Below are 22520 nucleotides of genomic sequence, written 5' to 3'. Positions count from 1 at the left end.
CGCAACGTGTGATTGGTGTTTGGAATATGCTGCCACAGGAGGTGGGGATGGCCACTCACCTGGATAGCTTTAAAAGGGGCTTGGACAGATTTGTGGAGGAGAAGTCGATCTATGGCTACCAATCTTGATCCTCTTTGATCTGAGATTGCAAATGCCTTAACAGACCAGGTGATCGGGAGCAGCAGCAGCAGCAGGCCATTGCTTTCACCTCCTGCAGGTGAGCTCCCAAAGGCACCTGGTGGGCCACTGCGAGTAGCAGAGAGCTGGACTAGATGGACTCTGGTCTGATCCAGCTGGCTTGTTCTTATGTTCTTAGTGGCTCTACCTGAGAGGCATGGGGTGGGGGCAAGCTTTAAGGTCTGGGGCGGAGCGTTCTTGCTTAAGCTGGCTGGTGTGGCCAGCACCTGGATGGGAGACCACCCTGGACCCCGAGAGACTTTGCCCACACAGACCAACACAGACAGGAGAAGGATGGGATTAAAATGAAAGCTGCTTCCAGGTATTTTGCCGCCGGCCCCGAAGGAGAGGAAGAATGAGCCCCGCTCACCTTCTTCTGCGGCAGATGCATTTGTTTGGAAGTCCTGCTCTCTCTGCTCAGAGTCACCGGCAGGGGGCTGGGAATGATGACTTGGCTTCGCAGGCATCTCTGCCAGATATTGTGCCAAGCCTTGGAGGCAGCTGTCGTGTGTGGAAGCTTTCCGTTGAGCTGCAGGGAGGCGGAGAATGAGAGGGGTCACAGCAAGGCTCGGGGATTGGAACTCACTCCTCCCTTCGACCCCACCACCCCTGTACACAACTGAGACACGGGCCAGGCAGCTGCCAGCCACTGCCCCTACTTAGCAACCTCAAGCCGGGGAAGAAGAAGAAGAAGAAGGAGAGGAAGAGGAAGAGGAAGAAGAAGGAAGAAGAGGAGGAGGAGGAGGAGTAATTTGGATTTACACCCCCCTTTCTCTCCTGTAGGAGACTCAAAGGGACTGACAATCTCCTTGCCCTTCCCCCCTCACAACAAACACCTTGTGAGGTAGGTGGGGCTGAGAGAGCTCTGAGAAGCTGTGACTAGCCCAAGGTCACCCAACTGGCATGTGTGGGAGTGTACAGGCTAATCTGAATTCCCCAGATAAGCCTCCACAGCTCAGGCGGCAGAGCTGGGAATCAAACCTGGTTCCTCCAGATTAGATACACGAGCTCTTAACCTCCTACGCCACTGATGCTCTCTGACAAGCTGCCGGGAGGTCTTTCCACCAGGGAGCCCCTGAAACTATGATTTCCTCCCCCCCCCCCCGTCTGACTTGGCCTGTTCCGCTGCCAGCCCCGCATGAAGCTCACAAGCTGCCACATGGGCTAACCCCGGCTTCATTGGCAAGCACAGCCCTGGTTAGAACCATCTCCCACCTCTGTTCGCTTCCTGGGTTCTGTTCCCACAGCCTTGGCTGGCCCCGTTTCACTTCCCGGCCCCCATTCTGCAAACCAGCCCCAGACAGGAGCAGGTCCGGTTGGCACACAGGTTTGTTGCTTGCATTGCCCCACCCCCCACTGCAGATGCCAAAGGAGCGGGGAGGGGTCACTTTTACATACAGCTGCTCACCCTCTCTGCGCGGTGGCCTTGACCTTCCTAGGAGAGCCCTGCTCTGCCTCTCCAGCCCAACATTGCTGCCCACAGAGTCCGGGGTAGGCGTGCTTTCAAGATGACTGGGCCTAGAACCAGCGTGTCCTTCAGGGAATCCTGTGGGCTGGGGATGAGGATGCTGCCCTGCAGGTACCTACAGTGAGCACCATAAAAATGCTTTCTGGTCAAGCCTGAAGGGGCAGCAGCTTCCCGGCTGCTCCTGCGAGGGCTGGCTATGGACAGAGTCGTTTCCATCCCGAATACTCAAGGACAGACCAGAGATAAAATGGGCCTAGAAGCCAGTCCTTCAGTGGTGCCCGCTGGGAACGCACAATGTCCGGTGGATTGCCTCCCTCTGGCCTTGACCAGGGCACGATTTACTAACTGGGTAGAGAGAATTGGGCCCTCACCTGGATTGACAGATTTGGGAAGTTAGAAGAAGAAGAAGAGTTTGGATTTATACCCCCCTTTCTCTCCTGCAGGAGACTCAAAGGGGCTGACAATCTCCTTGCCCTTCCCCCCCCTCACAACAAACACCCTGTGAGGTGGTAGGTGGGGCTGAAGGCTCCGAGCTGTGACTAGCAAGGTCACCCAGCTGGCTGTGTGGGAGTGCACAGGCTAATCTGAATTCCCAGATAAACCTCCACAGCTCAGGCTGACGTGGGAATCAAGCCGGTTCCTCCAGATTAGATACACGAGCTCCTAACGTCCTACGCCACTGCTGCTCCTGGGGTGTTAAGCATAATATTTGGATGGGAGACCACCATGGAAATCCAGACTTGCTACACAAGAGGCAGGAGAGGAGCAAGGGAGACTGCCCTGGGGTGCCCTTGCAGCACCCGTGCCCCTGCAGCACCGTCTGTCAGCCCGAGGCGCCCACCCGCATGCCTCTGCGGCCCTACCACACCTCCGCCGCTGCTCCGCCCGGGACGTTGCACCCCATGTGGCCCTGTTGGCGCTACGCCACTGGAGGCAGGCAAGGGCAGCCCCCTCCTTTCAGTCTCTTGCCTTAAAAATCCCATAAGGAGTCGCCATAAGTTGGCTCAATGGTGCTTTATACACACAGAGTTGGCAAAGAGAATGTTTTCCCCTTCCTCCAGGACAGCAGGACATCCAGTGAAGTCAATCAGCAGTAGATTCAGGGCAGATGAAGGCAGTACTTCACTACTCCGTGTGGAATCCACTGCCAGAGGCTGCTATGGTGGCCACAGACAAATTCAGCGAGGAGAGGCCTATTAATGCTGTTCAGCCATGGCCATAGGGCTGGATGGTTGTTGGGAGTCCCAAGGCCTGGGCTGCTACCCCGTGTGAAACCCAAAGGCAGCTGAAAGGGAGGTTCCGGACACTTACCCTGACTGCTGTCCCACCACGACCCACTCCCCGGGCTTTGCTGGTCTCTCTCGGATTCGCTGCAGCTGGAGGAGGCAGAGGAGACACCCGGAGTGTTGAGGTAACTTGGCCGCCGGATGGGGACCTCCTTCAGGCAGCTCATCAGTCTGTGCAAGGGAGAACTGCCCACGCCAGCTACTACTTCCTCATTTGCACAGCCAGAATGGCTTGCGGGATATTGCAGGATGGCGTCTTTGGGGCCACCTGATAGACAGAAACAAGAACCCACCAGCCTAGGCAAGGAGCCAAAATGAACAGGAACATTAAGTGGCAACGGCAAACCACCTCCGAAAGTCTCTTGCCTTGAAAATCCTAGGGCCGTGGTGGCGAACCTTTGGCACGCCAGATGTTATGGACTACAATTCCCACCAGCCCTTGCCGGGGCAGGGGCTGATGGGAATTGTAGTCCATAACATCTAGATGGTCCCTTCCTACAGAAGATGGCCAGGTCAGCTGTGACTTGATGTGACTTTCAGCTGTGACTCAGCTGTGACTTTCACATTAGCCTTTAAGTCTAATAATACAAATTAGGTGTGAGTTCTGTTATTTGAACTATAACTGGCACACCAGACTGAAAACTAGGACGTTGTGAGTTTTCCGGATTGTGTGGAATGGTCGTGGGATAGAAAATGTTGACAGAGAGAAGTTTTTCTCTCTTTCTCACAATACTAGAACCAGGGGGCATACACTGAAAATGCTGGGGGAAGAATTAGGATTAATAAAAGGAAACACTTCTTCACGCAACGTGTGATTGGTGTTTGGAATATGCTGCCACAGGAGGTGGTGATGGCCACTTACCTGGATAGCTTCAAAAGGGGCTTGGACAGATTTATGGAGGAGAAGTCGATCTATGGCTACCAATCTTGATCCTCCTTGATCTGAGGTTGCAAATGCCTTAGCAGACCAGGTGCTCAGGAGCAGCAGCAGCATGCGGAGTACTTTCACCTCCCTGCATGTGAGGCTCCCAATGGCACCTGGTGGGCCACTCTGCGGTAGCAGAGAGAGCTGGACTAGATGGACTCTGTCTGATCCAGCTCGATTGTTAGAGTATGTAATGGTCGCCCTCCTCACCGAAGCAGCCAACTTGGGAGTGACGCAGCATGGAGGCGGTTAGGGAGGTAGGGGACACCCGCCTAGCTGGCCAGATCAGCTGAATCAACCCTGGTGATCAGTGGGGTGACAGATGTCACAGCCAGATCACCCTCACATCTGGATTGCATGGCCATGTTCCAGTAGGATTTTCTCTTGATGTTTCACCTGCATTTGTGGATGGCATCCTCAAGAAAATACTACTGGAACACGACCATACAACCCAGAAAATCCACAACATCCTAGTGATTCTGGCTGTAAAAGCCTTCGACAATACAGACTGAAAACCTTCAAAGACTTTATCTCTTATTGAAAAAGGAAATGGTTCTCTTTATTATGCAAGATAGTAAGAAATACAGGCATCTGAAAATTAACCTTACAATCATTGTAAAGACAAGTGCTAAAATTATCAAAGTTCCTAACATTTATTTTTCATATTATTTGTCTTCCCCAAAATCTCTTCTACCATAATTGTAGGATTACTATTTAGATAAGTGCTTGGTACTTCACTAAATATTGATTGATTGATTGATTGATTGATTGATTAATTAAATTAATTTAGGTCATAGGCGCCTCATTCCCGAAGGAACTCGGGAGAGGCTGACTCACGAATCTATCAACTTGTTCTCTAAGACAATCAATACAACATAAAACTTAAACCCATTAAACCCATTAAAACTTAAACCCATTAAAACTTAAACCCATTAAAACTTAATATGAGATTATCGACATGTGCAAATGAACCAGTCAGTAAGTGCATATGAGTTACATCTGATAAAAGGAGACAATAAGGCAAATCTAAATGATTAAGCTTTGTTAGAAAGCAATTAATCTAACCCCTGTATTGTATATGCTTTTTAATCTGTTTTAATCTGTTTTTTATTACTGTTGTACTGTTGTCTATGCCAATAAAGGCTTGCTTCTTCTTCTTTTTAAAATTAATCTAACCTTTCTGTAACTGTTTCAATTAACTGTCAACGACTGACGTAACTTTAAGCAAACAGAGTTCACTGGCAGCGGAACGGTACCTGAGGTCCCTGCTAGCATGCAAAATCACTAGGAAAAAGTGGTGAAGTAATCAGATACCACTCAGGGCCCCACTCAGACTTGGGCTCACTGGGGGGACGGGCCATGCAAAGTTCCCAGAGGGGACCACCCCTTCTCTCTGCCCCTCTTCTTACTTCTCGCCCACGGCCTTCGGGGTTCGGCACTTGTTTTCTTCAGCTTCTGGGCACAGAAGGAGCCAGCTGTCGTGAAACAGTTCTGCAGGGAATTTCCACTCACAGGGATTTCTTTCAAGCAGTTCTCCAGACCTTGAAGCGGAGGAATCCCAGTGGGGCTTGCTCCTGGGGGACAGGGGTTAAATAACTAGAGCTGAAGACCGGAGCCCCGGCCAGAATGTCAAAACTCTCATTAAAAAAAATCCACAAGGACAAAATTCTGCTCTGCAAGTTAATTATGTAACACTGCAAACGTTGAGTTGGACGGGGTCTCAGCCATACTCAGCATTAGGAGGATATGGGGGGGGACATCCTTTCATTTCAGAGTTTTTTGACAGGGTGTCAATTAGAGATTGCCCCCCCCCCTGGAATGTGGGCACTGGGGTGGTTGGCTGGGGCCACAATCTCGCAAGGGCTGGCACACAGTAATCCTGGGGCCGGGTGATAGCATTTTGAATTTCCCTCCCTCCCTCATTGAAAAGATTCTGACAGGCTGCCATTCGCAGACTGTTTTCCCCACCTGGAACGGTGATTTGGGGAAGGTGAGTTGGCACAGACACATAGCGGGGTGTGTGTGTGTGTGTGTGTATGCACGCCCCAATCCTAGGCGCTGACACAGAGGTATGACCCCTTTCAATGAGTTTCAAGCAATTTCTCTAATGCACAGGTGTCAAACTCGTGGCCCTCCAGATGTTATGGACTACAGTTCCCATCAGCCCCTACCAGCATGATGCTGGCAGGGGCTGATGGGAACTGTAGTCCATAACATCTGGAGGGCCACGAGTTTGACACCTGTGCTCTAATGGCTCTGAGGAGATTATCCAGAGTTGCTGACAAAACAGGTTTCCTCAGTTTTGATGGACAATTAGACATGCGCTTCAGGAGAGTCGCACTTCTCCTTAAGCAAGCTGACATGCTTCTTGCTAGGACCGACTGCCTTTCAATAAAAGCTCTGAAGATGAGAGAGTCAGCTACTTTTCGATCCCTCTGCTGTTCTCTTCATGACGTAGGCCACTGGAAGGTCAGGAAGAAGCATGACTGTTCTCAATGAGTAGAATTCTGAAGGGTTAGCGTTCAAATCTACTACCATGTAACTGGAAGGTTTGCTCCTACATTCCTGCTGGGTGACCTTGGGCTAGTCACAATTCTTCAGAACTCTCTCAGCCCCACCTACCTCGCAAGGTGTCTGTTGTGGGGAGAGGAAGGGAAAGGAGTTTTTAGGCCACCGTGAGTCTCCTTACAGGAGAGAAAGGCGGGGTATAAATCCAAACTCCTCCTCCTCCTCTTCTTCTAGCATCCTCAAATGCTTTGAGAAAAAAAATCACTTTTCCCAAGGTACATTTACCAGGCTAGAGTTGATATTTGCAATTCATTTATTGGGTTTTTAAATAAAACTAGGTATTTGACATTCAGATTAGCAGATCTGCTGCTCTTTCCATGACAGAATAAATTCTGCATGATGTAAATAATGCTCATGTTCTTATTTTGAATATATTTAGTAAAAACATTCTCAATTTTGCTGCTAAAAGATGCAGAATTCATTAGGTCACCCACAATCACTGAATTAATTTTATTAGAAGGCAACAGTTCATCACCATTCAAAATTAAGGGCAAGCCCCTCTACCAATTGTACAAACCAAAAGTGAGTATTCAGTTCTTTGCACAGAGGTTGCCAGCAGACATAAAACCACACAATATTTTCTGGCATGACGGAGAGAGTCCCATTTGTGTCAAAAAGCAAATTCTTAGTCAAAAAGCTTTCACCACAACTGGTGAATAGGCCCCGTCAGAATGGCTGAGAAAGGATGGGGGCAACTTGTGTCCATTCCAGTCGTCGTATGGAATGCTCTTAAACCTCTCCTTCAGCATGTGCTTCTCGTAGGCCGCTTTCTGAGTTTTTAAAAGAAGTTCAGACTTCAGGGGAAAACCTTCCTTGTGCCTAGCGATCCCCTGATGTACCACAGTTATGGAATCCGTGGTTTGGCCTTCCATGTGCATAAAGACAGAATCCTTCAAGCTGTTGAAATTAATTTTTTGGCTATTGGAGCAGTTCAGCACGACCCCCTTCACTTTCAGACAACCGAGAGCAGCAGTGGCGTAGGAGGTTAAGAGCTCGTGTATCTAATCTGGAGGAACCGGGTTTGATTCCCAGCTCTGCCGCCTCAGCTGTGGAGGCTTATCTGGGGAATTCAGATTAGCCTGTGCACTCCCACACACGCCAGCTGGGTGACCTTGGGCTAGTCACAGCTTCTCGGAGCTCTCTCAGCCCCACCCACCTCACAGGGTAAGTTTGTTGTGAGGGGGAGGGGCAAGGAGATTCATCATGCCCCTTTGAGTCTCCTGCAGGAGAGAAAGGGGGGATATAAATCCAAACTCCTCCTCCTCCTCTTCTTCTTCTTCTTCCTCTTCCTCCTCCTCCTCTTCTTCTTCTTCTTCCTCTTCTTCTTCTTCTTCTTAATTGCTGGTCAGAGCTATCAGTAATTGAACTGAATATAGATTTAAGTTTCCTGAGCACCCCCATCCCCACCCCACCCCCGGAGCTCCCCAGAGGAAATGCAAGGTCAAAATGTGACAAACATGAGAATACACACACACACACACCAGCACTAACACAATTCCTTCCTGAAAGCAATGTTGTAGAAACCACAGACGGGCACTTACCCCCCTCCCTTATGGCCCACTGCCCTGCTTCCGGTGTCCACCTGTGGAGCCCGTCTGAGTTGCTGCTGAAGGAGGAGCTGAGGGCAGGCGAAGCGGGCTGGCTGTGCGTGTTTGGAAGGAGCTCCCGCAAGCCCCTCTTCAGGCCTCGCGAGGAAGGGCTGTTCTGGCCGAGACCTGCAGCAACACGAGGAGCACAGAGGGCCGATCTGTCACCTGTCGGCTTCACCCAGTTCCAAACAGGCGGGACCCAGCTTGCCAGCAGTTGCACCAGATTTCCTGCCTAACCCTGAACTGTGCAACTCTGACCTGTACAGCTGGGCCCCTGGACTGAGGAATGCTCGGGCATGCGGGCTAGAACCTGGGCAGCCCTGGCTTCGAATCCCCACTTCTCCCATGGAAGCATGTTGGGCAACACTGGGCCTAACACAGACTCTCGGCTTGGGTGGTTGTTGTGAGAAAATGGAGAAGGGGAGAAAGATGTTCTAAGCTGCTTTGAGTCCCAACTAGGGAGAGAAGCAGAATTAAGCAAATGCACGACTGGCCTTCTGAATGTGAGCTCAAATGTGGTATCCAGGGACTGCTGGCGTTCTCTTCGTCCTGTAGCATGGGCACATAGAGTACAGCAAAAAGAAGAAGAAGGGAGTTTGGATTTATATCCCCCCCCTTTCTCTCTCCTGTGAGGGGGGGAGACACAAAGGGGCTTACAAGCTCTCCTTTCTCTTCCCCCACAGCAAACAAACTGTGAAGTGGGTGGGGGCTGAGGGGAAACTCAGAGCCCTGTGACTAGCCCAAGGTCACCCAGCCAAGGCATGTGTTGGAGTGCGAGAGCTAATCCCAGTTGGTTCATCAGATAGTCATGCCTCCCACAGCTCAAGTGGACAGAGGCAGGGGAATCAAAGAGCCAGGTTTCCCAGATTAGGAGTGCACCTGCTCTTAACCACCACTACACCATAGAGCAGTGATGCTGCGTAACCACAACAGCACGGGTGCCAGAGGTGGCACTCGGAGCCCTCTCTGTGGGCACGTGCACACAGAGTTCATCTCATGGGGGGTGGAAAATCACCCCCCCCCACACACACACACATCTAGACTGGCCTGGGCCACTGAGCACGATATGCGCGCACTGCGGTGAATAGGGAGGACTTGGCTGGCGGGCCTGGTGCCTGTGCTCCAGGTGGCTGCTGCCCGAGGCGGGGTGCAGAGGAGACAGAGATGCTAGAGAGGCACAAAGCAGTGCGTGTGGGACTTGCTGGAGGCTAGAGCAGGCTGGCCCCTGCTCGAGCGGGTGGGGTGGAGGAAGTGGGAGCCAACCGTTTTTTTCTAAACTAAAATCTCAGTATTCAGGTTAAATTACCGGGTTGGCACTTTGCGATAATTAAGTAGGGTTTGGGTTGCAATTTGGGCACTCGGTCTCAAAAAGGTTCGCCATCACTGCCATAGAGGGAATGTAATCTGTGAGCCAGCAGTTATTCTGCTCGCAGAGGTGCTGGACAGCAACCCTGACTCTCTCCAATGGGTCTGTCAATGGGTCTGAGGCTTGGCCCTCACCTTCCTCCTTCTGCGTCCATTTCCCTGCTTCCGGGGTCCATCTAGGGCGTCGGTCTGGGGAGCTGCTGATGGAGGAGCTGAAGGCTGGAGAGCCGGGATGGTTGGTCATGCTCAGAGGCGGTTCCTTCGAGTACCTCCCGAAGCCGGGCAAGGGGGTGACACGTCCTGTGGAATGGAGTGCAGAAACCATGAGCCAGACCGCGCCTGTCCCAAGGCAGCCTCAGGGGCATGTGGCTCTGATCTCATGGCAATTGCGTGGGCTAGCAATGCGCCCCAAGCCCGATTCACAGGGCTGGTTTTGACCTGAAAAGTCCTACATGGCTTGGGACCCTCTTCTGCATAGGTGTCAAACTCGCGGCCCTCCAGATGTTATGGACTACAGCTCCCATCAGCCCCTGCCAGCATCATGCTGGCAGGGGATGATGGGAGCTGTAGTCCATAACATCTGGAGGGCCGCGAGTTTGACACCTGTGCTCTTCTGCAATATGCTCCTACTCAGGAATTCAGATCATAAGGAGGGGCTCTCCTGACAGGGAGGGGGTCTCCCATCAATCACAGAGGTTTGTTTGGGGGCACACAAGACAGTAGCAGCCCAGGGAGATGTGCATGGCCCCCCCTCGCTTTCAAACTTTAGGGGGCAGATGAAGATGGTTTTATTTCAGAAAGCATTTGATTAAAACAGTCCTAAATCGTGATGTAAAAATAGTTTTATATACTTTATGTGGCTTACATTATAGATAAAACACATAAGGTACATGAAGAAGAAGAAGAGTTTGGATTTATATCCCCCCTTTCTCTCCTGCAGGAGACTCAAAGGGGCTGACAATCTCCTTGCCCTTCCCCCCTCGCCACAAACACCCTGTGAGGTAGGTGGGGCTGAGAGAGCTCCGAAGAGCTGTGACTAGCCCAAGGTCACTCAGCTGGCGTGTGTGGGAGTGCCCAGGCTAATCTGAATTCCCCAGATAAGCCTCCACAGCTCAGGCGGCAGAGCTGGGAATCAAACCCGGTTCCTCCAGATTAGATACACGAGCTCTTAACCTCCTATGCCACTGCTGCTCCTAAGGTACATGAAGATACATAAAACCATTTATGGCCCTGACCTGGATAGCCCCAGGTGAGCCTGATCTCGTCAGATCGCAGAAGCTAAGCAGGGTCGACCCTGGCAAGTAGTTGGGTGGGAGTCCTTCAAGGAATACCTCCAAGGGTCATGGCTCAGAGGTGAGCAATGGCAAACCGCCTCTGAACATCTCTCGCCTTAGAAACCCCTCCAGGGGTCAACATCTTTGGCCCTGCTTCCTCTTGCTCACATCCGGCAGATGGGGCGGCCTTCCGCTGAGTGCCATGTTTGGAGCTAGGAGGGTTCCGAGCTCTGAGTCTCAAAGAAGCTGGCAGCTGCTCTCTGCCTTTCAGCCGCCAAAATCTATCCCACCCCACCTGGTGGAGTAAGCTCCCCCATGAGATCAGGGCCAAAGGGGCAGGGGGCTCCCTTTCTTCCAGCCAAATGTCAGCTTCTTCTGATGGCTCTGTGGGGGCCACACAAAGGAGCACGTCAGCCCCAGTGGAGGAATGGACCTGGGTATAACCCAAAGCCAGTCTTGACGGGCAGGGGGCCCAGACCAAACACGGCCACCTTACCGCAGATGGTGGCTCCTGGAGGATTACAGCCATGGGCAGAGACCTGGCACGGGCCCTCTGGTGCTGCCTGGTCATCAGCTGGGTCTGGGAGGGGGGACAGGAGCCAGGCTCAGTGGAGGAAACAAAAACCAGAAAGGAGCTTACAAATTAAATTGTGCACTGGGGAGGGCAGGAGGCAGAGGCCAGAGCAAATGAGAATTTATACCCCACTTTTCTCTGCCTTCAGGAGTCTCAAAGCACCTTACAAACGCCTTCTCTAGGGTGTTGTGGGTTTTCCGGGTTGCATGGCTGTGCTCCAGTAGCATTTTCTCCTGATGTTTTGCCTGCATCTGTGGCGGGCATCTGAAGAAACATCAGGCTACTGGAACACGGCCATAAAACCCGGAAAACCCACTAGTGATTCTGGCCGTGAAAGCCTTTGACAAACTCCTCCTCTTCCTCCTCCCGCAACAGACCCCTTGTGAGGCAGGTGGGGCTGAGAGAGTTTGGAGAGAACTGTGACTAGCCCAAAGTCGACCAGCAGAGTTTTGTGTGGAGGAGCAGGGAAACAAACTTGGTTTACCAGATTAGAGTCTGCTGCTCACGTGGAGGAGGAGGGGGGAATTAAACCTGGGTCTCCAGATTAGAGTTCACCGCTCTTAACCACTACATACCGCTGGCATGAGCTAGTGCAGAGTTTGGAAACACTTTCCTTTGTGTGACTTGGTGGTAAAATGTTGCATCCCAGCTATGAGGGCGCTGGCACTGCCCGTTGGTCTGGGTGGCACCAAAGAGGCCCAAATGGGCTCTCTGGACCGGACCTTGCACAGGGAACAGGCCCAGGAGAAAGGAGCCAGCAGCCAGGGCCAGATGTGTGACCAAGCCACACCCTGGGGGTACAAGGAACGTGCTGCGTGGCTTTGCTGGTTCCCAGCCATCAACGGCATCAACCCCCCGAGCCTGCACCATTCCCATCTGGGCTCAGGTCACCGCAGGGGCTTGGCTTGGGTCTACCCAGTGGCAGTGGAGGCTCCGGAGGTGAGAGGTAGAACCTGCTTTGAGGAACAGAACGGCCTTGCGTGTGCACGCCCACCGGGATCCTGCCCAGGCCCCGTGCCAGCCTGCAGCATACCTGGGGGTGCTCTTCCTCCTCCTTTCCTCCTCTCTTTTCCTCCTCCTCCTCCTCCTGCTTTGCCAGCCAACCTCTTGGCAGGGTCAGGACCAGGGACAGGGATCTCCCTCAGGCAGTTCAAGAGGCCGTGGAGAGGGCTGGTGGCCGGGCTCCATTCTGCACAGGAAACAAGGAAGGACGGCTCAGGGCAGCTGGCAAAGGGGCCGCCCCCAAACCCTGCCAGCCCCAACCGTGAGGGGGATCAAAACCTTGCTGGGGCATGGAGGGTGTGGGAGGAGGACAATGCCCTCGAGCAGGGGTGTCCAACTCTGGCCCTCCAGATCTCCATGGACTACAATTCCCATCATCCCCTGCCAGAACGGCTCCTGCCCTAGAGTGAGGGAGGCCCTGCCTGATGCCGCACTTTAGCTGGAGCACAATCATAAGAACATGAGAACAAGCCACCTGGATCAGACCAGAGTCCATCTAGTCCAGCTCTCTGCTACTCGCAGTGGCCCACTAGGTGTCTTTGGGAGCTCACGTGCAGGAGGTGAAAGCAATGGCCTTCTGCGGCTGCTGCTGCTCCCGATCACCTGGTCTGCTAAGGCATTTGCAATCTCAAGGAGGATCAAGATTGGTAGCCATAGATCGACTTCTCCTCCATAAATCTGCCCAGGCCCTTTTTAAAGCTATCCAGGTGAGTGGCCATCACCACCTCCTGTGGCAGCATATTCCAAACACCAATCACACGTTGTGTGAAGAAGTGTTTCCTTTTATTAGTCCTAATTCTTCCCCCCAGCATTTTCAATGGGTGCCCCCTAGTTCTAACTTTGGAAGCCCTGGATGGATCCCCACAGAGGACGAGGCACCTCAGCCTGAGCCTGGGGGAGCAGAGAATATCCCCCAGGCCAGCCCAGACCTGTAGTCTGGATCAGTCCACCATGGTCAGGTGGTCCATGACCTGCATAGGGCCTCTGTCCTCCTCCTTAGGTTCCTAGTCCTCATGATTCAGGGTCTCCCCTTCTCTGTCCCTTTCCGGCTCCCCTGCTGGGGGGCTCACTTCATCTCCTCCCCCCTCCGCTTGTAGCTACTTGCTACCCAGCAACCCACTCACTTCACCTTTCAATCTTTCAATCACACCACTCCGCCTTTCAAGAAAGGGCTCCATCCAACCCTCCCGGTCGCCCCTCCCATTCAGGTCCAGAGTCATCCACTCTCCCGCTCCTGTCGTCTGTTGACTCCAAACCTCTTCCCTGCCCGTCCCTTCATCCTCTGGTCATGCTGGGGTGGGTCAGAAGCCCCCCACCCCCCGGGACAGAGTCTTCTCCCCTTCCTTGATCTTGGAAGCCACCCTCAGACCCCCCATGGGCTCTGCCTCACCCTCCGAATACGGCACCCAGAGCCCCGGCTTCTGACTGCTGTGTGAAGCTCCGCGGTTTGGCAGCTGCCCCGGTGGGTCTCTTTCCTCTTCCGGGGGTTCCTTCAGGCAGCCCATCAGGACTTCCAAGGGGGGGTCATCTTCAATCTTAACTGGAGCCAAAGAAACAAGTCTGTGTTAAGCAGCAAAAACAACGGAGAGTCTCGCGACCAGAGGTGGGATCCAGCAGGTTCTCACAGGTTCCCGAGAGTAGGTTACTAACTATTTGTGTGTGCTGAGAGGGGGTGACTAATGGGTGATTTTGCCATGTGATTTTTGCCTTAGTTACGCCCCTCCTCTCAGCAGTAGCGCGCAGAACTGGAAGCCGTCTAGCAGGAGGTGCACCGGCGGGCGTGGCAGCCTGCGCGCATTCGTTTCCCGCCCAAGGACCGGCGCAGCGGCTGCGTCCTTGCCACAGCCCCGCCCAGGAATACCCCGCCCCCGGAATGCCCAGCCATGCCCCCGTTGTGCCCCGCCCAGCCCCACTGGTGCTACGCCACAGTTTGAATCCCACCACCATGGGAACCTGTTGCTCAAATGTTTGGATCCCACCACTGCTCGCGACCCCTTAAAAACCAGCAAGTTTTGCTTCCGGCGTTTGGTGAACCAGAGTGCCCGCTTGCTTGTCTTCCCGGTGTTGCTGGGCTCCTGTTCCCTTTTGCTGAAAAGACCAAAAATGAACTTTGGCCAAGGGGTGCTGTCTGATGGCAGGAGAAGAGCTCCGTGGCCCTGCCTGTCTCAGCTGGCACCCCAGGAGGAACAGCGTCACCAAGAGAGGGGAGCAGAAGAGGAATCGGAGCCACGTGACCCCCTCCCCAAAGCTGCTTTAGTTGTTTGGGCATCACAAATACAGAGGAGGGAGGCGGGGGGGGGGGGGGGAAAGAGAGGTGGGAGGCTGTGGGGCGGAGGCCTTCATTGTGTGGTTCAGCCAAATGCCTGGCAGAGAAGCTGCTCTGCGGAGCTCCCACCCACCGGGCTCCTGCCCCAAGATTCTGCTTCCAAGCGCCACGTTGGAGGTCGCTTTAGGGCCCCAAAAAGTGGGGTACAAATGAATGGAGTAAATCTGCTGGAGCAGCCCCAAGGCTCATCCCAGGACAATCAGTCCAGTCTGGTATTACACTCAGGGACGGGCACCAGACGGCTCTCCCAGAGACCCCAGGAAAGAGGAGGCCAGGAGGAGCAGCATCCCTGGGCCTGGGAGATCCCACCGAGCAAACAGCTAGCCAGAAGACGCAGGAGCTCCACTCAGCCTCCCTGCTCACCTGCCTGGGGCCTTTTGGCGAGAACGTGGCTGGGCTGGCGCACAAGACCCTTCCCCTGGCCACATGGAGCCCCCTAATCGCCCAGGGCACCTTCCAGGCTGGATGGGTTTGTGACACGGTGGCTGGCATCGTTAGGTGGGACACACACAGAGGTGGGATCCAACCAGTTCTCACCACTTCTCTAGAAGTGGTTGCTAATTTTTTCTGAGTGCCGAGAAGGGGTTACTAAAGCCACCTCCCTGCCCAATAGGGACTGGAGGTGCGTGTGTGCGGCGCCACCACTGTTTGAATCCCACCACCATCTGTTATTAAAATGTTTGGATCCCACCACTGGACACACACCTTTGCTTCTGCCTGCCCCAAGGGTGTGGTTTTGCACACAGAACTAGGCAAAGAGAGGCAGTGCAGTGCAGTGGTTTGTGCTGAGCTAGGACCTGGTGGATCCTGGTGAAATCCCTCCTTGCTTTTTACTGGGTGACGGCAGGATCGGTCCCTCTTGCTCAGCCTCGCGTACTTCACAGGAATGGCTGGCTGGCTGGCTATCCCAGCTGGGCACAAAGACACCCCCCCCCCCAAAAAAAACACCCTGACTCACTTGTCACATACGGGGCCCTGGTCTCCTCAGCTGTCCTCTCCTTGCCGGCAGCTCTGAGCGCGCTGAAGGAACAGCCAGGTAGGTCCAGGTGCCTGAGTGGGGAGCTGGCAACCGCTGGCTCTGTTTTAACTGCAGAAACACTACCGTGAGACCTGCAGTCGCAGAATCTGCCTGCACCAAGAAAGTTCCAGACACTGGGCAGTCTGAGGCAAAGAACCGGCACGGCACCTCTTACCCAACCGTGGTACAAACAAGATAATAGGCTACGCACTGTTGGGCTACTCCAAAATGGGCCACCTCACGTTGCCATGTGTGTGTGGGGGTGGGGTGGGGTGGGAGCTTTGAATCACCAGCATGACTGGCCCAGCAAATCTTCTTCATGCCTGAACACTGAAGAGGCTCTCTTTACTGCTGCCTGCCAACCCCCTTAACCTCCTCATTCGACTTCACACTTACAGAATCCTAGAGCTGGAAGGGACCCTCCAGGCCAGTGGTGGCGAACCTATGGCACGGGTGCCGGAGGTGGCACTCAGAGCCCTCTCTGTGGGCACGCACAAACAGAGTGCCCCCTCCACACATCTAGGCTGGCCTGGGCTGCTGGGCTCGATTATTAGCATTAAACCTAAGACCTAGTTTTGAGGAAGCAGTGTAGGTAACCCTGTTAAGCGCTGTTAAACTAAAGCGCAATCCTTTACCTGGGAGTAAGCTCAGTTGCTGGCAATGGGGCTTGCTTCTGAGTAAACCCTCCTAGGGTTGTGATTCACCCGTTGGAAGAGTTGCACAGTTGCTTCAAAGCAAAGCCACTGACTACCACCAAGCTTACTCCTGAGTAACACATGCCTCGGAGCCAACCGTTTTTTCTAAACAAAAACCTCAGTATTCAGGTTAAATTACTGTGTTGGCACTTTGGGATAAATAAGTGGGTTTTCGGTTGCAATTTGGGCACTCGGTCTCGAAAAGGTTCGCCATCACTGCTCCAGGCCATCTAGTCCATCCCCCTGCTCAATGCAGGAGCAGACTAAAGCACTCCTGAGAAGTATCTGCCCAGTCGCTGCTTGGGGATCACCAGAGGGGGGGAGCTCGCCACCCCCCCCCCAGGCAGCCTATTCAATTGCTGACCTACTTTCACTGTACAATTTTCCCCCTAATAGCCAGCCAGTTCCTTTCCACACATAATTTAAACCCATTATTGCGAGTCCTCTCCTGTTCTGCCCACAGAAGCCCTCCTCTGAGGGGCAGCCCTTCAGATACTTCAAGTGAGTCCTTATTTCCCCCTTCAACCTCCTCTTCTCCAGACTAGACATTCCCAACCTCCCTCGGCCTTTCCCCATGGGGCTGGGTCTCTGGGCCCCTGATCATCCTCGTCCCCCTCCTCTGCCCCCACCCCGTTGTGTCCATATCTTTTCTGAAGTGAGGCAGAGGGAGTGGAGTGGGTTATTATGGGGGTCCCCCTCTTTCTATTCCCCTCAATCATCCCGTTCAGCTCCAAATGGGCTGGGGGTTGGCATTGGGGACCCTGGGTCGAATCCTGTCGAGCCACGGTTGCCTACTGCGTGGCCTTCAGGACCCACTGCAAAGAGCTCTGTGTGCTGAGAAGCACTATTCCTTGAAAAGACGAATGCTGCGCACGCGGAAAGGCAGGATTTGTGCGGGGGTTTTGAGCAGGCGATTCAGCAGTTTTTGGCACACGCGAGCACAGAGGGATGCTCTGGCAGCAGAATGGGGCTACTTGCCAAGGGAGCCCACAGGAAGCAAACAATTTCATAGAGGTACCGGCTGCGCATGGACGGTCTTCCTCCCTCTCTGGGGCTCCCGCTCTCCTGCCCCCGCCGCTCTGGATGCTGCCCGGCTCCACAGGAGGGCTGGATCCTCCCCAGGCAGGGGGCTCCTCTTCGGGAGTTTCAGTTTTAACTAAATACAGAAATGCAAAATCAGGATCATTCCAAAAGGCCAGCGAAGCCCCCAGAGGACACTGGAGCATGTCAGGAATTCAGACACACATTAATGGATCAGGAGTTTTTGCCCTTGACCCAGCCGGCTTCCACTGGAGGTATCAAGCTGCAGAACCAGGTGGCTGTTTTTAAAATTCAGGACAAAAGCACCAAGCCTGTCTCCCGTGTGTTCTGTGTAAAAACGTTGGCCGTTGTGGCAGCTGTTTTGACCAGTTGAAGAATTGTGGCAGGTTTCTCCTGGTCTCTGGTGAGGCATTTCTGTGAAAAAAACTCTGTCACAATACTAGAACCAGGGGGCATTCATTGAAAATGCTGGTGGGGAGAATTAGGACTAATAAAAGGAAACACTTCTTCACGCAACGTGTGATTGGTGTTTGGAATATGCTGCCACAGGAGGTGGTGATGGCCACTCACCTGGATAGCTTTAAAAGGGGCATGGACAGATTTATGGAGGAGAAGTCGATCTCTGGCTACCAATCTTGATCCTCCTTGATCTGAGATTGCAAATGCCTTAGCAGACCAGGTGCTCAGGAGCAGCAGCAGCAGCAGGCCATTGCTTTCACCTCCTGCATGTGAGCTCCCAAAGGCACCTGGTGGGCCGCTGCGAGTAGCAGAGAGCTGGACTAGATGGACTCTGGTCTGATCCAGCAGGCTTGTTCTTATGTTCTTAGGAGTTCCATGAGTAGATGTGTGTCTTATTGGCCCGTGCTCTCAAAGGCTGCCAACTTTGGGTTGGGAGATTCCTGGAGACTGGGGGACGTGACACTGTGAGTAAGCCCCCTCCCCTCCACAAGTGCTCCCTCCTCAGCGGAACTGACCTTTGCAGCCCAGAGATCAACTGTAACTCCAAGAGATCTCCAGGCCCCGTCTGGTGGTTGGCAACCTTACTTTCAACACAGAATGGGAGACGATGCTCTAGATCCCACCTTTAGCTTTTGTTCATGTTTTGTTCAAATGAAATAGCACATTTCTGTTCCTCTCCTTCTCTGGAAGTGGCTCCGTGAAGGGGAGGGGGGGGCCTGTGCTGCACTGGCCACTTAAAATCCACGGCCCTGTGTGAGAGCCTGCTTGTTCACCTGCCTGAGCAAACCTTCCCATCCCAAAACAGGAACTGCCCCAAGATACCCTTAATTCCCGCTGGGGACAGGCTGGTGCAGAATCAATTATTTCACTCCTTCAGGCAGCCACTGAAGAATTCTCTTATGTTGACGGGGCATAATCAGGGGTGGGATTCAAATCATTTAACAACCGGTTCCGGTGGTGGGATTCAAATCATTTAATAACTGGTTGTTTACAAGCACCATTTTAACAACCGGTTCTGCCGAAGTGGTGTGAACCTGCTGGATCCCCCACTGGGCATAATCATCTGCCCTGCCCTGCCCCCTTTTCACAATGCATCAGGATATAAAGAGTTAAATTAGCCGCTGTATTGCCCTGTGCTCATCCGTTATTGGGGAACCTCCCTCAAAATACCCCAGTTCCATAGTTTCTCTAAGGGCAAAACTATAGATTATGTGTCATTCCATTATAATTTTCAAATTTTCTTTTCCCTTTTCTGGACTGCAGCCACGCGTCTGCGTTTTGTGAGCCCATCCAGCACTGGGAACTTGGAGTTCACTTGGTCAAGCAGTGGCGTAGGAGGTTAAGAGCTCATGTATCTAATCTGGAGGAACCAGGTTTGATTCCCCGCTCTGCCGCCTGAGCTGTGGAGGCTTGTCTGGGGAATTCAGATTAGCCTGGGCACTCCCACACACGCCAGCTGGGTGACCTTGGGCTAGTCACAGCTTCTTGGAGCTCTCTCAGCCCCACCCACCTCACAGGGTGTTTGTTGTGAGGGGGGAAGGGCCAGGAGATTGTCAGCCCCTTTGAGTCTCCTGCAGGAGAGAAAGGGGGGATAGAAATCCAAACTCTTCTTCTTCTTCTTCAAGCAGCTCACCCACCATGCGCCAGATATCCTTGTGACAGTTTAGCACACACCACATTCCCTGGGATACTGCAGCACATTTGTCCTAAGGACAACACAGCCCGCTTTCTGGATCCATCAGTCCATAAGGATGCCCGGCCTTCGACATGCAGGGCCATTCATTCCAAGAAACGATGCTTCACATTTTTTTCACAGAAATGCCTCACCAGAGACCAGGAGAAACCTGCCACAATTCTTCAACTGGTCAAAACAGCTGCCCACAACGGCCAACGTTTTTACACAGAAAACACGGGAGACAGGCTTGGTGCTTTTGTCCTGAATTTTAAAAACATGATCCACCTGGTTCTGAAGTTTGATACCTCCAGTGGAAGCCGGCTGGGTCAAGGGCAAGTCAGAGGTTAGTTGCCTGGACAAATCTGAGGTGTTAATTTCCAGCAGGGAAAATGTCTGTAGCTGAGTCACATGGCCCCTGGGGGCATCTAAACGGGTCACACAACCAGACAGATGGCGAGAAAATGCCATGTCTTGGCAGGAGGGGGCTGGAAGGAACCAGGCAGGATGCACGCACGCACACACACACACACACGATAAACACACCTCGGATGGGAGGAGACCCACTCCCTACTCTCTTCCTCTCTTCCTCCTGGCCCCCGCCTGTGGAAACCTTGCAAGGTTTTTGGTGGGGAGGAAGAGGCTGGTGGACGATGAGGTCCTTGAGGCATCTCAGCAGGCCTTGGAGGGGCTTCTCCTCAGGTGAGATTTCTAAGGGAAGACAAACGAGCTTCCTTTTATTTAAAACCAACAAGTTTCCAGTTCTTATGGCTGTGGGGAAAAGCCAGAGGTGGGATCCAGCAGGTTCTCACAGGTTCCCGAGAGTAGGTTACTAATGATTTGTGTGTGCCGAGAGGGGGTTACTAATTGGTGATTTTGCCACGTGATTTTTCCCTTAGTTACGCCCCTCCTCTCAGCAGTAGCGGGCAGAACTTGAAGCAGTCTAGCAGGAGGTGCACCGGCGTGCGTGGCAGCCTGCGCCTGCGTGCATTCGTTTCCCACCCAAGGACCGGCGCAGCGGCTGCGTCCTTGCCACCGCCTCGCCCCGGAATGCCCCGCCCTCGGAATGCCCAGCCACGCCCCCGTCGTGCCCCGCCTAGCCCCATTGGCTCTACGCCACTTGCCACAGTCTGAATTCCACCACCATGGGAACCTGTTACTAAAATTTTTGGATCCCACCACTGGGAAAAACGTAAAAAAGGAGAGGGGTGCCTGATACTCAGTATGCAAAATGAGCCAGAACAGTTGGATGCTGTAAAAAGAAAGCCTCCGTCTGGCTCAGAGAACCTGCATTAAAACTAAACCTTTAATAGAAAGAATTAAAAAGTCTACATCAAAAAACCAAACAATAAAAAAAATTATACAACATGGATAACACAATACAAACAACAAGGGGATCCCAAAATGTACGTTAGGAACTCAAAGTCTCTGTATGAGTGATATCCCTTTAGGGAAAATCCAAAAATAGCACGAGTGGGAAGAATTCCAGTAGCCAAATGTTCAGCTGGATTCCTCTTCAGGCGATGAGCCGCGTGCAAACACCAGCTATTCAAAACAACAGGGAGTGGTAGTATTGACCCGGGTGAGTTCAACACTTCCGACCTGGTCTTCCTCAGCCACAACAACCATATACCGAGCATGACAGGGCATGAGCCCACACTCATAACTTAATCAAGCAACAAGGCCCACGCATCCAAGCATACTGGATGAAGGTGGAACCTATGTGGATGAAGAATGCTATTTTTGGATTTTCCCTGAAAGGAAGATACTTTGAGTGATAAGCGTACATTTTGGGGGACCCTTGTTGTTTGCATTGCGTTATCCACGTTGTGTAATTTTTCTTTATTGTTTGGGTTTTTTTGATGCATGATAAGCTCTCGGATCCTTGAGGGAGGGGGACGTCAGCAGGGCCTTCATTTACAGGGGCTTTGGTGCTTTGCAGTCTTCTTTGCCTTCCCCAACCCTCCGTTGGGTTTGTCGTTCGGACTCTGCCTTTTCAGCCACACTTCCAAGCCTGGATAAAATTCTGCAAAATTCTCTGAAAATCTGGCTCTGGGAAGCAGAATCAACAATGCAGAAGAATCCAGTCTATGGGAATGGGCTTCAGTGGTATAAGAACATAAGAACGTGAGAACAAGCCAGCTGGATCAGACCAGAGTCCATCTAGTCCAGCACTCTGCTACTCGCAGTGGCCCACCAGGTGCCTTTGGGAGCTCACATGCAGGAGGTGAAAGCAATGGCCTTCTGCGGCTGTTGCTCCCGAGCACCTGGTCTGCTAAGGCCTTTGCAATCTCAGATCAAGGAGGATCAAGATTGGTAGCCATAGATCGACTTCTCCTCCATAAATCTGTCCAAGCCCCTTTTAAAGCTATCCATGGTAGCATGTGTTCTGGTGCCTCTGGAGTCCCATGACTCAACCACGGCCATTTCTCCCAACAGAAATGAGTGCTGCCTAAAGCTTGCCCAGTGGACGTACCTCGGGCACCGTTTGGAGGGGAGCGCCTGGAAGCATCCTCACAACTGGCTCTCCTGGTCTCGGGAAACTGCCTCTCTTTCACGACGCAACCATTCAAAAAGGAGACGGTGTCTGAAGTGCCCCAGGGTGGATCTAGACCGTTAGCTGCACCTTCCTTCTGGCAGACTAGCAAAATACGGCATTCAGGATCTACAGCACCTTCTGTGGAAAGAGTATAAAATGCGTCATTCTGGGGCCCAAACAGACTGGTCAGCAAAATTGGCAAAAACACGGAAAAAATACACACACCACAGAATTCAGGTGCAAAATTGTGTTTTCTTCTCTTCCATCACTTATGTCCACACAACCACCCTTCCAGGGATTCCACCAGCACATTAGTGTTTTGCATGAACTCGCGTTGCACATTTCTGATCAACCATTTCACTCTGCAACACTTTCATTTTTGAGGTGCTGTGCGGTTTCCGGGCTGTCTGGCCGTGTTCTAGCAGCATTCTCTCCTGACGTTTTGCCTGTATCTGTGGCTGGCATCTGAAGATCATTTTTGCATGCGCAAGATGTAGTAACATTTGGCTGGGGTGGGTTTTCTGTGCTGTGTGGCCGTAGTC

General features: G+C 52.7%; 2 protein-coding genes across 2 annotated transcripts in view; both read right to left on the bottom strand.

The window, feature by feature from the left end:
- LOC125441169 (gastrula zinc finger protein XlCGF57.1-like) overlaps positions 1–22520 on the bottom strand; it is a 264358-nt gene that overhangs the window by 61492 nt on the left and 180346 nt on the right. The gene's annotated exons all lie outside the window — the stretch shown is intronic.
- Positions 1–22520, bottom strand: part of KRBA1 (KRAB-A domain containing 1) — a 52772-nt gene that overhangs the window by 1164 nt on the left and 29088 nt on the right. The window contains exons 8-20 of the mRNA XM_048511532.1: positions 21916–22116; positions 19986–20150; positions 17286–17423; positions 15513–15641; positions 13619–13768; positions 12260–12415; positions 11149–11232; positions 9514–9678; positions 7966–8139; positions 5266–5430; positions 2953–3199; positions 2422–2425; positions 1586–1750 (exon numbers count right to left, since the gene is read on the bottom strand). Coding sequence (XP_048367489.1) covers positions 1613–1750; positions 2422–2425; positions 2953–3199; positions 5266–5430; positions 7966–8139; positions 9514–9678; positions 11149–11232; positions 12260–12415; positions 13619–13768; positions 15513–15641; positions 17286–17423; positions 19986–20150; positions 21916–22116 — 1916 coding nt within the window. The 3' untranslated portion in view covers positions 1586–1612. The remainder of the gene's footprint in view (positions 1–1585; positions 1751–2421; positions 2426–2952; positions 3200–5265; positions 5431–7965; positions 8140–9513; positions 9679–11148; positions 11233–12259; positions 12416–13618; positions 13769–15512; positions 15642–17285; positions 17424–19985; positions 20151–21915; positions 22117–22520) is intronic.

Source organism: Sphaerodactylus townsendi, linkage group LG11, assembly GCF_021028975.2.
Source record: "Sphaerodactylus townsendi isolate TG3544 linkage group LG11, MPM_Stown_v2.3, whole genome shotgun sequence".
In the NCBI taxonomy this organism is placed as follows: domain Eukaryota; kingdom Metazoa; phylum Chordata; class Lepidosauria; order Squamata; family Sphaerodactylidae; genus Sphaerodactylus; species Sphaerodactylus townsendi.
This window is presented reverse-complemented; position numbering and strand designations above follow the sequence as displayed.